At 41.8% G+C, this 15,115-nt stretch overlaps 2 protein-coding genes across 4 annotated transcripts in view; one reads left to right on the top strand and one right to left on the bottom strand.

The window, feature by feature from the left end:
- Positions 1–14,003, top strand: part of LOC148103981 (ankyrin repeat domain-containing protein 46-like) — a 33,990-nt gene extending 19,987 nt beyond the window's left edge. The window contains exons 3-6 of one of the 3 annotated variants that reach the window (XM_087835228.1): positions 1,881–1,995; positions 2,108–2,174; positions 8,906–8,997; positions 12,130–14,003. In XM_087835228.1, coding sequence (XP_087691354.1) covers positions 8,911–8,997; positions 12,130–12,381 — 339 coding nt within the window. In that variant the 5' untranslated portion in view covers positions 1,881–1,995; positions 2,108–2,174; positions 8,906–8,910 and the 3' untranslated portion in view covers positions 12,382–14,003. The other 2 variants (XR_015717120.1, XR_015717119.1) reach the window with 2 other exon arrangements.
- On the bottom strand, positions 5,694–7,051 carry LOC148103982 (uncharacterized). The gene is made up of 2 exons (XM_087838247.1): positions 6,323–7,051; positions 5,694–5,993 (listed from the first exon to the last, which is right to left on the bottom strand). Exons 1-2 carry the CDS (start codon positions 7,022–7,024, stop codon positions 5,694–5,696), a joined length of 1,002 nt encoding a protein of 333 aa, XP_087694373.1. The 5' UTR covers positions 7,025–7,051.
- Positions 14,004–15,115: the final 1,112 nt, after the last annotated feature.

Genomic DNA, 15,115 nt, shown 5'->3' with positions numbered 1-15,115 from the left:
TATAACTAAACAGCTGTGCTCACAAATGACTCACTCGGTCACATTAAGATCAAAGCTGTGCTGATCTGCTGTTCTCACTACTTTTTTGTGTTTTGGTCCAAAGCTGTGCTCGGCTCTAAGCTGGTTTCAGAATCGGAATACTTTATTGATCCCTAGGAGAAATGATGTTGGTTACAGTGCTCTAGTACAAACAGTGACAAAAACAGACAATACAAGAAGTAAGAAATAGCACAATATATACATACATATAAGTCACTTACTGATAAATATCTGAATAAGAAAGAAGGGCATGTGTAAAAAGGGTGTAGCTATTGCAGTAAACAGTGTGTTAGGTGGAGGAGTTGTACTGGGAAATGGCCACAGGCAGGAATGACCTCCTGTGTCGTTCAGTGGTGGTTTTTGGTAATCTCAGTCACTCACTGAATGTGTTCCTGTGGCTAGCCAGTACATCACGGAGAGGGTGGGAGGAATTATCCAACATTGTCTTTATCTTGGACAACATTTGCCTGTCCGACACCACCTTAAGAGAGTCCATCAGCAACCCTCTACTCCCCCAGCATGCAACAGCATAGAGGATCGCACTGACCACAACAAACACGTAGAAAATCCTGAGCATTGTCCGACAGATGTTGAAGGACCTCAGCTGCCTCAAAAAATAGAGACACTCTGGCCCTTCTTGTAAAGTGCTGTAGTGTTTTTAGCCCAGTCCAGTTTGTCAGTGTATACTTTGAGGTATTTATAGTCCTCCACAATGTCCACATTGACCCCCTGGATTGAAACAGGGGTCAAGTGTTTCCTGGTCTTCCTGAAGTCCACAATCAATTCCTTGGTCTTTGCCACGTTGAGCTGCAGATGATTCTGCTCACACCATGTGACAAAGGAGTCGACCACAGCCCGGTACTCTGTCTCATCATCCCTGCTGATGCATCCAACCACCGCAGAGTCATCAGAAAACCTCTGAAGATGGCAGGACTCAGTGCAGTGGCTGAAGGGTGAAGAGGAAGGGGGAGAGGACAGTCCCTTGTGGTGCTCCTGTCTTGCTGATTACCTTGTCAGACACACACTGTAAAGGATGCACATATTGTGGTCTTCCTGTCAGGTAATCAACAATCCAGGACACCAGAGAAGCATCCACCTTCGTCGCTGTTTACTTAACACCCAGGAGGGTCGGCTTGATGGTGTTGAAAGCACTGGAAAAGTCAAAAAACATGACCCTCACAGTCCTCGCCGGCTGGTCCAGATGGATGTAGACAAGTAGGTAGATGATGGCATCCGAGGCATGGCTGGCAAATTAAAGGGGATCCTGATGTGGTCTGACTATGGGTCGGAGCTATTCCAGGATGAGCCTTTCCAGGGTCTTGATGATGTGGGAGGTCAATGCCACAGGCCTGTAATCCTGGGGGCCACTGGGATGTGGCATCTTTGGTACAAGGACGAGGCAGGATGTCTTCCACAGCACTTGGACCCTCTGCAGACTCAGACTCAGCATGAACAGTTTATGGAAGACTCCACAAAGCTGGGGGGACACAGGACTTGAGGACGCGGGGGCTCACCCCGCCTGCCTGAGGGGAGTCTCCTCATTTGCCTCTGAACCTGGTCATCAGTGAAAGTGTTGGAGCGGGGAGGGGTGTCAGGATTCTCACCGGAGGCAACATGTGAAGAGAGAGGCTGGTACAGTGGTGTGGCTCTGGATTTCAGGCTGACTGCAGGTGAGGTTGTAGGATGTGTGAGCTGCCCCTGCAGTGCCAAATCTGTTTTTACATGTTTCATTCTTGCAGTTTCACAGCATCAGGCCCGGATCGTGTCGTTCCTCAGTTGAGTTTTCACTCTGAAAGCCATCAAATACTTGAGATTCACACGTGTTTGTTTGTTTGTTGCAGGAGTTTCGCTCTGAATCCCGACCTCCTCTTTGTGCTTCTGTGGCTTATGAGGCCATAAATTGGTCACCGTGGCGACCAGCAGGATTATTGAAAGTCCCCCGTCTGACTTACTGAGGTCAGCCGTCACTGTTAGTGTTTATCTCATATAATGTCACATCTAAAATCCTGTGTAAATATGAATGGATGGTGATTAAATTAAACAAATAAAATGTATTTTTTTTTTCCAGTGTTCACCATCACTCTGCTCTGCAGCTGGTCTCCTTTTCCACTTTGCGGTCACTTGATGTTGAAGAGGTGAGTGTGTTAGAGGAAATGTTAATGTCAGGTTTAGTCTGTATGCACTCAGAGGTCATTTGTACCTGCTGCTGCTGCTGCAGTTGTAATGATGTAAACCCTGATTGGTTGGATAGTTTGAGTGACAGCATTTACTGAGGCAAAGCAGAACAGCTGCTGATCCTGAGCTACTCTTACAAATGAAAGATCAGTGAAGAGCTTCCCTCACACAACATATCCTCTATTGCACATGTGTCAAAGTCAAGGCCCGCGGGCCACATCCAGCCCGGTGTACATTTATATCCCGCGAGATCATTTTATATAGATATACTATTATTGTTATGCATGGCCCGGCGATATGAGGCGCTAATAATATACAAACTACAGATCCCATAAGTCAGCGCTGCAGCCTCCTTGCTGAACGCTGGGCTAACTGGGAACATTCCCGCGTCAATCAAGTCAAACTTCTGTTATTGAAGCTAGCCGCTAACAATGGTGGAGAGAAAAGTTGATTCTGAAAGCAGAGCCTTTCAGCGCCAGTGGGTGACTGAATATATGTTTACAGACATGCTGGTAAACCCGTGTGTCTTATTAGTGGAGCTAACAAGGCTGTAATTAAGGAATTTAATTTAAGACGAGACAAAACGTCAGGTTAAGCTGAAAAACCTAAATGCAGAACAGAAACTACAGAAAGTAGAAGAATGAAGAAGAATCTGACATTTCAGCAGACTTTTTTCACCAGAGCAAAATCACAAAGTGAAGCTGTTTTGAAAGCAAGTTTTATTGCATCAGAGGAGAAAGCCACATCAGCCCAGTACCGCTCTGAAGAGCTGCATGATGAAGCTGTGCGACGTCTTGTGTCCAGACAAAACGCAGATTTTGGCAAATGTGAGCCTGAGCAGAAATACGATTGCTGATCGGGTTTGTGAGATGGCCCCTGATCTAAGAACACAGTTGTGTGAAAGAAGCAAAAACTTTATTGCATACTCTCTTGCTGTGGATGAAAGTACAGACATGATGGACATTGCACAGCTGGTGTAAATATTGAACATTAAATCGATGCACAGGACAACGACAGGAAAAGACATTTTTTAAAACGTATGTCAAAGTGTAACCGACATGAAACTGCCCTGGGACAAACTTGTTGGACTTACAACAGATGGAGCGCCGGTGTTGTGCGGTGAAAAAAGCAGACTAGTCAGCAGGATGCGAGTAAAGATGCAGGAGGAGAACTGTAACTGTGAGTTAACAGCATATCACTGCATCACACACCAGGAAAGGCTGTGTGGTAAAGTCCTAAAAATGGAGCATGTAATGATCACCGTAACGCAAACCGTAAATTTTATCTGAGCTAAAAGTTTAAATCACCGTCAATTTCAGTCTTTTATGTGGGAAATAGATTCAGAGTTTGCCGACATCCCTTATCATACAGAGGTCTGTTGGCTGAGTTGGGGAAAAGTTCCCAATCGAGTTTTTCAGCTCAGCAAGGAAATCTGTCAGTTCATGGACATGACATGTATGATGAGGTGAAGGCATTTCAAGTGAAGCTGTCACAAATGCACCAGTGCAACCTGCCTCACTTTCCCTGTTGCCAAATAATGTTGAACCAAGTCAGCGGACTTTGCTGAACTGCACCTGTGCAGATTCAGATGGAGCTGCAGTGTAATGATACACTCAAGGGAAAGTACGGCACAGTTTATTAGTTCCATTCCTGAAGCAACGCCCAGCTCCGTCTACATGCGGCTTCAACCTTGTGTTTGCTTTCATTTACTTTTTCTGGGGTTTTGGCAGCATGTTCATATTTCTAACTTGCATAATTTTGACAGGATATATTTTTATGGAGAGCAAAATATTTAAAGTTAAAGTTTATTTTTTTAAGTTTATTTAATCTGGAATAATATTCCTGTCTGTTTTTATTCCTATTTATGTTTAAAAAACATTGTTTTAGTGTTCAATAAATGTTTATCTTGTTTGGCCCATGACCTAAAGTGTGCCTTGAGTTTTGGCCCCCTGTGCAATTGAGTTTGACACCCCTGCTCTACTGGACCTGACTGAACAGCCAGAGCCTGATGTTCACTACAGTCATGGCCAGAAGAAGCACCAGTGTCAAAAAATGAATCACAAAGCTGTTTTTTTTTTTGTATATTTATATGGTAATAAAAAGTCTGTAAAGTGGTGATCTGTGTTGGGGTCCTTAATGCTGACTGAAAATAATTTGTGACTTCTTAATGAAAAGTACCTTAAAAACCCTTTTTAAAAATAAATATAACAGGGAGGGTTTTATGGAAGTAAAGTAGGTGTATTATGTAGCTGTATCTGAAAATCCTTATCAGGTGATTAATTGAATTCACCCTGTTTTGGTGAACTTTGTGTAGATTCACACTTTTATTTAAAGCCAATAAATGTCTCGCCTTTTAATTTGACTTTATCTGCCTCTGTGTCCTGCATTTGGTTGCGCTGTCATGAAAGTGTTGGTCATTTTACAACATGAGCATTATTTTGTCTTTCATGAAGGAATGTTCAGGAAATGAGGATTAAAACGAGCGAGTCTGTTCATTTCCTTTTGATTCATGAACAGCCTGGATCAGGTCCAGACACTTTCTCCCAGTGTGTAACAGCCTCAGTGTTTCCTGAACCATTTGCCTCCAAAAACATTTGTCTTTGCTGGGCTACACTGGGAAACTCTCCACAGAGGCATTCAAAGGAAAAAAGAATCATTCTTGTGTGTGTTGCCTAATTTCTACAGTTTAGACAATTTAATCAGTTTGTCAGCAAATAAAACCTCTTATATCCATCAGAGATGCTGGCTGTAACCTCATGTTTGAGATCGTTGCTCCTCCTGATTTATAGCTGTTAAATTACTGTCTGTTTGTATCTTGAGTAAGGACCTCTCCCTTTCTCACAGCACCACATCGCTGGCCAAGGAGGCTCAAACTCGCTTCTACTTCCTCTGGAAATTGAGGAGAGCACGAGTCCCACCTGCCATAATGTGCTCCTTCTACTGGGAATTCTTATTTAAATATCAATAAGTGAATGAATGAGATTCACAGCTTTAGCAAGGACAAGCTTACCAAGAAACCATACTACAGAAAGAAAATGCCAAACTTTACTTATGCTTGTCCATATTTGATTCTTTGAAATATTTTCTCATTAAGTCTAAATGTTCCAGAACAGATGCAATTAGCTTTCGTTTCCTGTGGCTTTTTGCCCTCTTGTGATCGTTCTGGGTCGCTGAAGTTTTCCATCACCACCTCATCCTACAACCTATAATCTAAAATTAAAGCTTATAAGAGGTTTATAAACGGATTATTTCCTCTTGGCAGAAAACACCAATAAATCAATAAAATATAAAAGTGTGTGTTTGTGTGTTTTGTTTTGTTTTTCTTTACGGTCCAAGTTACTGAAGTTACTGGTGTGCAGATACTGTGTAACTTGATACATGTAAACACAGAAGGTGAATTTAGACACGATAGGAAGACATAGAGACACTGATGAGCATCTCCAAGTAAAAGAACCAGTTTCTTTATTTAAAAAAGATGTTTATTTAATTTTTTCTTCATTATTATTGTTGTTATTATTAATAGGCAGTAGGGTAATTTCCTCTGGAGCATCAGGTGGCCTTTTAAAGCCATTTGTAGAGACGTGCTGATCTCCTGATGACTGATCATTATTGGTGATATGGCACCCGTTTAGTTGGGCTCCGGTCTCCTCCTCTCTTGTTTCTCTCCTCCGTTTCCGGCCCAAGAGGAAAGCCAGAGGACCAACGATCCCAGATGTTACAGCTGCTGTTACAAGGAATGTGATCACTGTGGTCCATGTCCTATCAGAGGACTCTGATGGCTGTGAGGACAAGAAAACAGGAACCAGGCATGTTAGTGAGTGTGGGTTGTGCGAAGGTTTCAGCCAGCGTAAATTTAAACAAACCAAAAACACAATAAATGTTTCTGTGCAGTTATGTTATCTACTATGCAAGGCATCAAATTCAGGTGTTGGTGGAAAGCCTGGTGCTGTGACATCACCCCACTGTCCTCCACTCAAACACTGACCCACTGCTCCGAAGCGCTGACTGCAGATCTGGCTGAGTGGCGCCAGATTCAGACGCGCCAATAACGAGCCATCAAAGTTTGTTGTTCAGTGTGCAGCTATTTAAATGTGGTCGGTGTACTCACCGTCGGTGTGGTTGTAGGCAGAGGTGTGCTACCGGCTGCTGTGGGGACTTGAGGGTGGACTCGCAGGCGGACAGCAGATCGGTGTCTCTCCCACTTGTCTATGTCACAGTAATAAACTCCTTCATCTTGTTGCTGGACTCCCTTTATGGTGAGGGACAGGTCTGCTTGTCGGTCCCACTCTGATGGTATCGACACCCGGCTTGTGTCAACGTCTCCCCCGTATGTGATTCCCCCTGTTTTAGCATCCAGCTGAAGCACCGCGTTTCCATTTGTCCTCCAGCGCGCAGATTTCACCGACTGGCCCGCGGTGCCGGAGCGGCACGGGAGTGTGGCATCCTCGCCCTCGGTTACATCAACTTCAGAGGGGACAAATACTTCCAGCTTGATCGCTTCCAAGTCTTTGCCGTTGCATGTAAACTCGTACAGCCCTTCGTTGTTCAGATCTGCGTTGTCCAGGATGAGAGAGAGCCCTCTTTGATTCACGCGGTGTGAATGTTGTGGTCCGGGTTTCCAGACGTTTTCCAGGAAGGCGATCAGCTCCGTGCTGGCATCATTCCTTCGTAGATTCAGTGTTCCCTGTCCCTTCAGGCACTCCTCTGACAGCAGAAACTCAACGTCATCTCCTAAAGGAGCTTGGATCAACTTTCCGAAAACCTCGCTGCATAAAAATAGAAGAATGCACAAAAAGCTCAGAGTCTTCATCCTGTGAATGAGGAGGTAGAGTGTCTAGCTCGTGCGCTACGGGCTTTTAAATAAGGAAAACGTTACGTAGGCAGAGGCAGTAACGCCCCCCGCCGGAATGACGCACGGTTCAAAAACGCCTAGTAGGTTTTTAACCGTGCATTCCTGCCATCAGGAATTCTTTCACTACTCACTGAGTTACTCATACTCATACCGTAGTTCTGTCGGGGCCTATCACCTAATCAGTGTAGTAGAGGAGGGGAGAGGAGAGGGAAATAATGATATTTCTTTGCAACAGAAGCCCCATCATAACATTACAACACACGCAGAAGCAATGACAATAATAATAATGACTGTATTACGGTCTATATTACTATATTATAGCATGTCTTCCTATTAAAACGTCTGTGTGACTTTAATCATGAACAATATAGAGACTTTCTCTATTGTACTGTTATGTTATTATTTTAGTTGTAGACTACAGCTCTTTGGTCAACAGTCAATACTTGCTGTTTTTAAATGTGCTAATAAATGTTTTGACTTAACTGTGACAATCAGGTGCGTTTTACTTTAAATGCATGTAGTTTATTGTGTTTATTCACTGTAATAAAGATTATTAGTAGAAACGGGTCAAAAAAGGCAAAAGGAAGGGGAAAAAGGAAAGTGACGTGCTGCGCTCCGGTTAGCTAGTTTTTATGTTGGACGGTGAAAGGAGGGGAGCCGCAAAGAGCGGAAAATGTTAAAATGTCCGCACAGTATGTGCGTTAAACCGGCTACAGACATGAGGACGTTACTCAGTAGTCTTTTATTCATCCCGGATACGCCTGCATAACTTCAGGTAAACTGTTTTGTTGTTTTTATTATTATTAGTATTATCATTTTAGCTCATCGTTAGCTTCAGTAACATGCTAACAAACCTAGCCTTTTTGGAGCTCGTCGACGTTTACAAATCGGCAGTTTTGCGGGGGGGTTTGTAAACGTTTGTAGTGGTAGTTTGTGGTTTGGGGGAAGTTGCCGGCTTTAAACACAGAGTGTGTGTTTAAAGCCGGTGTTCAGATCAACTGGCGTTTAGATCAACTGGCGCTGGTCGAACAGATGTGTGGCAGTCTTGCGTTTCAGGAGCTGCTACCGACAAACCAACAAAAAAACGCCAAATGTGTCATCTGTGACACTTGTGAGGTTATCTCAAACACACTCCGTCAATCTTGATGCCGTTGAACAACAAAATGTTGAAAAATGTTGCGGGTGTACAGCCACACAGAGGGAGTTGGCTGAGAGCCACACTCCCTCTGTGTGGCTGAGAGGCTGCAGGAAATCCTAGCAGGGTCATTAGTGATAACAAGGAGGCTGGCTGTGTGCCCAGTCACCAGTTGCAAAGCACCCCTGACAATTGAGTGCTTTGGTATTCCTGACAGGCTCTTTAACAAGCTGCCATTAATAGCACAGATGTGGAGACTTAGCACAATGCCATTAAAACTCTGACATTTATGTGGACAGAAGTAAGATCAGCTCAGATTTGTCCTGTGTCCTTCCTTCACACCAACTGGTCACCAGCAGCCAGCTGTCTGAGCTGAGGGAACAAAAGGCACACTTACAGTCTAAGCTTTGGTTTCCCACTAATGTTAGAGTTAGCCTCACTGCTACAGTCTCATGTTGCTGTCACAAGGAAGCCACAGGGATCCTGCACTCACTCTTCATAGAAAGACTGTGGTATGTTAGTGGTTTGAGTTTTCATAATAAGCTCCTTGAAAGTTGTCAGTCTGTTTCACTGTGGTGAGACTTACCATAGTCCTACTCAGACCCAAACACCCTGCTTTTAATGTGTGTGGTTGTCTGTATTGGTCAGCCTGCAGGTGTTTCTCTGTATTTGACAAAGTGGTTTCTGTTTGTTCTCTGTTACAGCAACCATGATGGATGCTCTGATGCTGGTGGAGAGACGTGAGGTCAGCGAGGATTCACCTTCAGAGAGGGCTGAAGGGGCTGGACAGTGGGAGGTGAGCAGAGCTGGAAGGACGATGGCCTGTGTGGTTTGGTGGAGGACAGACGATACAGTGAGATTCAATATAAAGCAGGTGGAGCTTTGACAGCAACCACACAGACCCAGGGAAATAATCTCTAGATGAATTAAATGAGACTTTAACTTGTTTTAGTCACATTTGTTATTTCTTATTGTTGAACAAGGCTGTTTTCTTCATTGTGTGTAGTTGAATCTGTGCGGTTGACAGTTTCCAGTTGTGCACAGGCTCCTTGGACTGTGTGATTTTACTTTGAATTGTGTACTGTGTATGTGGGAGAATACCTTTAAGGTTTATGTTGAAGAGTGAATCTGTTTCAGTGCAGCTGGTGTACTTTTTTCTTCCTTCTTGTTGTCACACTCAGACTTTTAACGTCCTTGATCTTTGCATTAAATCAGCTGGTCCTGATAATCTGCTCCTGCCTTCCAGTGAGAGGCGATCAGGTGACCAGATGTTGTCTTGCAGGTGTCGATTGCAATCCTGTGAGAGCAGAAATGTTACATCATCACCTACAGTTGGATGAATTGTGGTTGATTAAAAACTAGAAAAGGTAGAAAGTCACTGCTGGTTTCAATTTCACAGCGCCTGTGAGTCTCACCACTTTGGTGTTTAAAGTGACATTTGCCAAAACTCTAGCTGACTGTAATTGAGACCCCACTCAAACACATTCTCCAGTGTGTGTGTGTGTGTGAGAGAGAAAGGAGGGTGGTGCCATTGAGTAAAGTGTTTTTATTTCTCTAAGTAGTTTAATTCATGGTTAAGTACCACATTAACCACAGCACCAGCTGTTTACACAGTTATTTATTGGTCTGTTAAAGCCTGCTGAGGGGAAACTGTAGAGCAGAGAGGACCACATAGAGCCCACTTTGGTCTCAAGTGGTTTAAATCACTGCAACTCTCTGTCAGTGTGAAATGTTTAACTACTCTGTAACAGCACAGTTCAGCACAAATGCACACCAACAAACAAACAAAACTTAATAAAACACACATAAAAAATCAATCACAGTATGTTCCCATTTAATAATCTGACAGTCAGAAATATATATACTCCTCCTGTTTTCTCTCAAATGATGATGATTCCGGTGGATCCTTGTAGCCCAGTGACTGTAAGATATTTTATACAGTCATTGTATTAGATTGTATTATACATCCACAAACACATTAAGTTCAAATCTCACAGAAGTGGCACGCCCACATACGCCTTTGTTTGAAATTAGAGTTATTGCCAATAAGTTGGGGGGAGGGGGAAGAAATTGATAGTATCTTGATATTTTGCATGATGATATGAAAATATCAATATTTTATATTACGGCCCGTCTCATGCACGGCCATCATGAGGCACGTTAGCCGAGTAAACTCACATTAAATCATCTCAACACAAATGCCATGGAGCACTGGACACCCTCAGTTTGATACACCTGCCTCCTAATTCATAACAAATCACAACAACAGCTGCTTCAAGGCACTTTATATTGCAGAGTAAAGACCTACAATAATCACAGACTGATATCATATTGACTGTCTCGTGGCAACAATTATGTCAGGATTTGTTGACAGTGTTGGTGTGTTTGATCGTCTCATTTTGGTGCAAAAAATAGTTGATCTGACTGGATGAAACTGATGTTGACAAAGTTTAACTTTGAGGACATAATTTGCAGAAACAAAGTGATAAATCACAGTTGTTGTTTTTGCAATACTCAGAATATCGCAAAATGTTTCAAAAATGCAACAATATACTATCATGAGTGAAGTATGGTGATAGGATCCTATCGTGTGCTGTCTGGTGATTCCTGCCTCTAGACTTTGATCTTTGCTGATCGGCAACATTAACGTCCATCAGCACAGCGTTTCCCACTGAGAGCTGTGGACTGGCTGCACCTTGTTGACAGGCTGAGTGACACTTGGAGAGCTGTGGACTGACCTCAGTCTCAGGAGCTCAATTCTGCACGACGGCACTGAGCCTCAGCAGGCAGACAGACTCCCTGACATTTATTAACTGTACTTACTGTATGGGTGCTTAGATTTGCACTGGGAATGACAGCTGTCGGATATAAGAGTAATTATATCTGATAGACTGGTTAGCTCGGACTATAGAAGATTACATTCATTTGATATTTAGCTGGGAGTGGTGGCCTCCCACCACTGCTACCACCATTTGCTGTGGTAGGTGTGACAGAGCAGAAGTGAGTGATTGAAGGAGAATAATTAGTTTAATAAAATGAAATAAAATGTCTTCACATGTCTGTGAAATACTCAGCTTCGAAATAGAAAGTGCTGTCTCACTGTGACATCTTTGCATTAGCTGGCTCATAAAACCTCAGATATAACAGACATGCTTCAGTCTCTGTTTGCTCTCACACTGAAAGTGATGTCACGCCTCCTTTCACACCTACTTCAGTCCAAAACAATATCAGAGGAAGTGTTGATAGAGATCAATAGAATATATAAGAAATACAATAGAGACACACAGCAGTGCTGCAGACAATCGATGATCTTTCACAAGATCAATGAACACTTGGCAAATTCAGTATGTAAGCAGTGAGAGAAAGTCCACAACAAAGTCATTAAATCATTGTTGATTATTGACTCATCTGAAACTCTGAACACATGACCCACTCAGATTATCTGTTTCCATATGTTACCAAATCACAGAGACGCCTTCCTGATAATGAAACTTGACTTTAGGCTCCGTGTACCTCTCAGCCTGTTAAGTCACTCTGTGGTGCTCTTCATGTCAGCTGTGGTATTTGCTGTGTGTTTAATCTGTGCACACAAGTTGTTTTGCATGATAAAAGCTGAAAACTGATGTGTAAACACTGAGAACAGTGACTAACAAACAAGCCCATAAACAGGAACGACCCACCGCCACCTCTTAAATGGTTAATGAGAAAAAGTCTGGTTTTTTTTATTTACATTACATACTTTACTGCAAACAACTTCAGACCCTTGAGCAGTTTTCAGGAAGGTAGGACTGAAATAATCTCTGTTGTTGTTTGTTTGATGATCTTAGTGCTGATTTGATCTTTCCAGCTTCTTTAACTGAGTCTTAATGTTAATCCTCTGTGTGTGTGTGTGTGTGTGTGTGTGTGTGTGTGTCTCAGTGTGATGCAGAGTCACTCCTTACTGAACCCGACCCTGCAGAGCACTGAGGGCGTCCTGTCCAGCATCAGGCAGGAGTTTGTGGAGGACGATGGCTTCTGGAGGGTCCTGCTGCTGCTGGTGGTCATCACCCTCCTCTCCCTGGGCCTCGCCTACTACGTCAGCAGAGTCCTGCCTTTCTCAGGGTGGAGAGGAGGCAGTAAAATAAATGAAGATCTTTATGTAGAACAAAAACTCTGGTATTTATTTGTTGTGCAAATCTGATCATTTTATTGGAATCTGAACAACATCATGTGATGCTGTCAGCACAAAGAAGAGAGGACGGTGACTCAGAGACACCAACAGCTTCATGTGTGGCCTAACACCTTTACAACCACTCATTGATACAGTCACTTTTACATCCCCGTTTGCTCTGTTACAAGCTGTATATTGCTGATGTTTTGTATCTTTTCATTGTTTTCTCCTCACTTGTTATTTATTCAAATGTCTTTGGTGTGAATTTTCCCTCGCTGTCTTTATTTCACACAAATACCTGCAGCCTTTCTGACTGGAAACAGTTTTGTCAGGATATCTTGATGTTCTTTGTTCAAAGGTTTTCAGTGTTTATTCCATCAAACATTTGAAGTCATTTAATGTGCAAAATGAATAAAATCATGACTGTAATCTGCATCAGGTTAGAGCGTCACTTTGTTACCAACTCAAAACTTTATTGGCACACAGCAGCTAACCTGAGCTTTTTACAAAGAACAAAGAAAACAGGAAAGACTGTAAATCTGTAGAAACAGGCAGGATTAGTACTCGCTGTAAATGAATATACATACAGAACTTGCTCTGGCCAATGGGGGAAAACCTTCAGCTGTTACTGATCTTTGATGATTCAGCATTTTAATGAATCTGGGTGACGGTAAGAGAGACGTTACAAAGAAAAACAAACACTTGAGATTCTTGTTTGACATTTAGACCTTCCCCTGGATGTGCCCTGTTAGAAAAGAGAATATCCTGTCAAATTAAGACTCTTGTGTTAAAACCAGGCTGTGATGTGTTTGACTTCAACTAAGATCAGTACATAAATGTGTCACCGCTTTTTTCCGTTACATAATATGGTAAAGTGCTGTAGGCCACATGTTTGGTAAAAATGATTTAAACAGAAGTAGTTTTGTTTTGGTTCTGGTTTTTGACTGTGTGCTATTCACAGCCTTGCAATATGACATCCATATCAATTGAAGTCATGTTTAGTCCACATAACGGTTTCAGTGAACCATGCACTGCCTAAAGACATTCAGACTTGCTAAACCAAAACAAGGCAAAGCTTCAGATAAACCTACATAAGGTTACTCTACATTTTCACTTTGCTGTTTGAATGCTTTGCCTTGCAGTGTCACCAAAGAGGATATTCAGTTTTAATAAGTTTCACAAGGCCTTTGCATGTAAGTGGTGGAACCAATGTTCAGTCTGTTGTTTGGGGTTGACAATATTTTCAGTTACACGCCACACTCGGTAGAGGGCAGCATGCTTTCCTCTCTCACTTGGTGGTAGAGCTATGTAGACGCTTGCAACGAAGTTTTCCAGCTGTGGGTAGGAGTGACACTGCAAGATGCGTTTTCATTAACCCCTGCAAGTTAATGCGGCCAGTGAGGTATGCAATTTGTATTTTATATGTTGTGGTAGGAAAATAAGATGTTGTTTGTGACAGAACTGGCGAGTTTATGGTTATCACGTGTAATTTGTTAACATTTTGTAAAGGTCAAATCGTGAGTGTTTTATGTTGTTTAATAATGTGCTTTTTTGTTTATTCTCTATGAGAACAATTTACTGTGGAAATTGATAATTTTATGTTGTTTGTACAGTTCTCACGGCATCGTTGGTGTCACCTGTGTGCAATAAATGCCAGTAGAAATCATGAACGCCTTGTGTCCGTTTTTCAACTTGGAGGGAGTTACATGTCTGCTCAAGTGTAAAAAGAATTAAAAGGTTATGGTACTGATTACAACAAAAAGGGAGTCATAACTCATGTTATTTTTAAAAAAATGAAGATCTGAATATATAGCAAAAAATAAAAAAAAAATTAAAGAGAAAATACACTATAAATTCAGAAACTCATGTCCTCCATCACTTATTCTAAAGTTGTGCAGCGGGGCAGATTAGAGTGTCTGCTGGGCCAAATGTGGCCCTTGGGCCTTAGGTTTGACCCTCCTGCCCTAGAACATTCTGTCCAAACATCTTCCTTTTTTCGCTGTCTTAGTGATGTAGATTGAGACGTGATTGGACGCATTTCCGATTCTTATTTAACGAAGATAAATGTAAATATACGTCTACAAATATTAAAATTAATCCAAGAAGCACTGTGGCCTAAAATGTATTCATGTGAATTGTTGAATGGTAGAATGATGCGTTTGACGTTTATAAAACAGATTCTAATAGGAAAAGAAGGTGAGCCTGGCTTTACATAATTTAATTTCATTTGTCAAACCACGTGTTTCCGTCCGGGAGGAGGAACTTTTAACCTACACTGTTAGACATTTTATTGTATTTTTACATTAACTTACTGGCAACACTATTGCCAGTAAGTTACTGTAATTACTGATCTACAGTATCTTTACTGTTGTGATGTTTTACAGTTCAACCACTTTACTGTAAACACATATTACAGTATAACAGCTTTACTGTAAATGTTGTTTGTGGTAATGCAGCTTTACTGTAAACGTGGTTTACAGTTAGAAAGACTTACCGTGATTAAGTTTTATAGTATCACTGTACTGCAAATGTGGTTTATGGTATAACACTGTAATTGTGTACAGTATAATTTGTGTAGACTGTAATTGTGTTTTACAGCATATAAAATAATATTAACATTCATATTCAATATAAGAACATTTACAAAAAACAATATAATTCAATAAAGTAGTCTCAGAATAGTGAATTAAACCAACATTTATTGTTGATAATTTTTCTTTAACAAGAAAAACATTTTTCAACTGAATAAAAACAATGTCAATAA

This window comes from Neolamprologus brichardi, chromosome 3, assembly GCF_056152115.1.
Source record: "Neolamprologus brichardi isolate AB-2024 chromosome 3, ASM5615211v1, whole genome shotgun sequence".
NCBI lineage: Eukaryota > Metazoa > Chordata > Actinopteri > Cichliformes > Cichlidae > Neolamprologus > Neolamprologus brichardi.
This window is presented reverse-complemented; position numbering and strand designations above follow the sequence as displayed.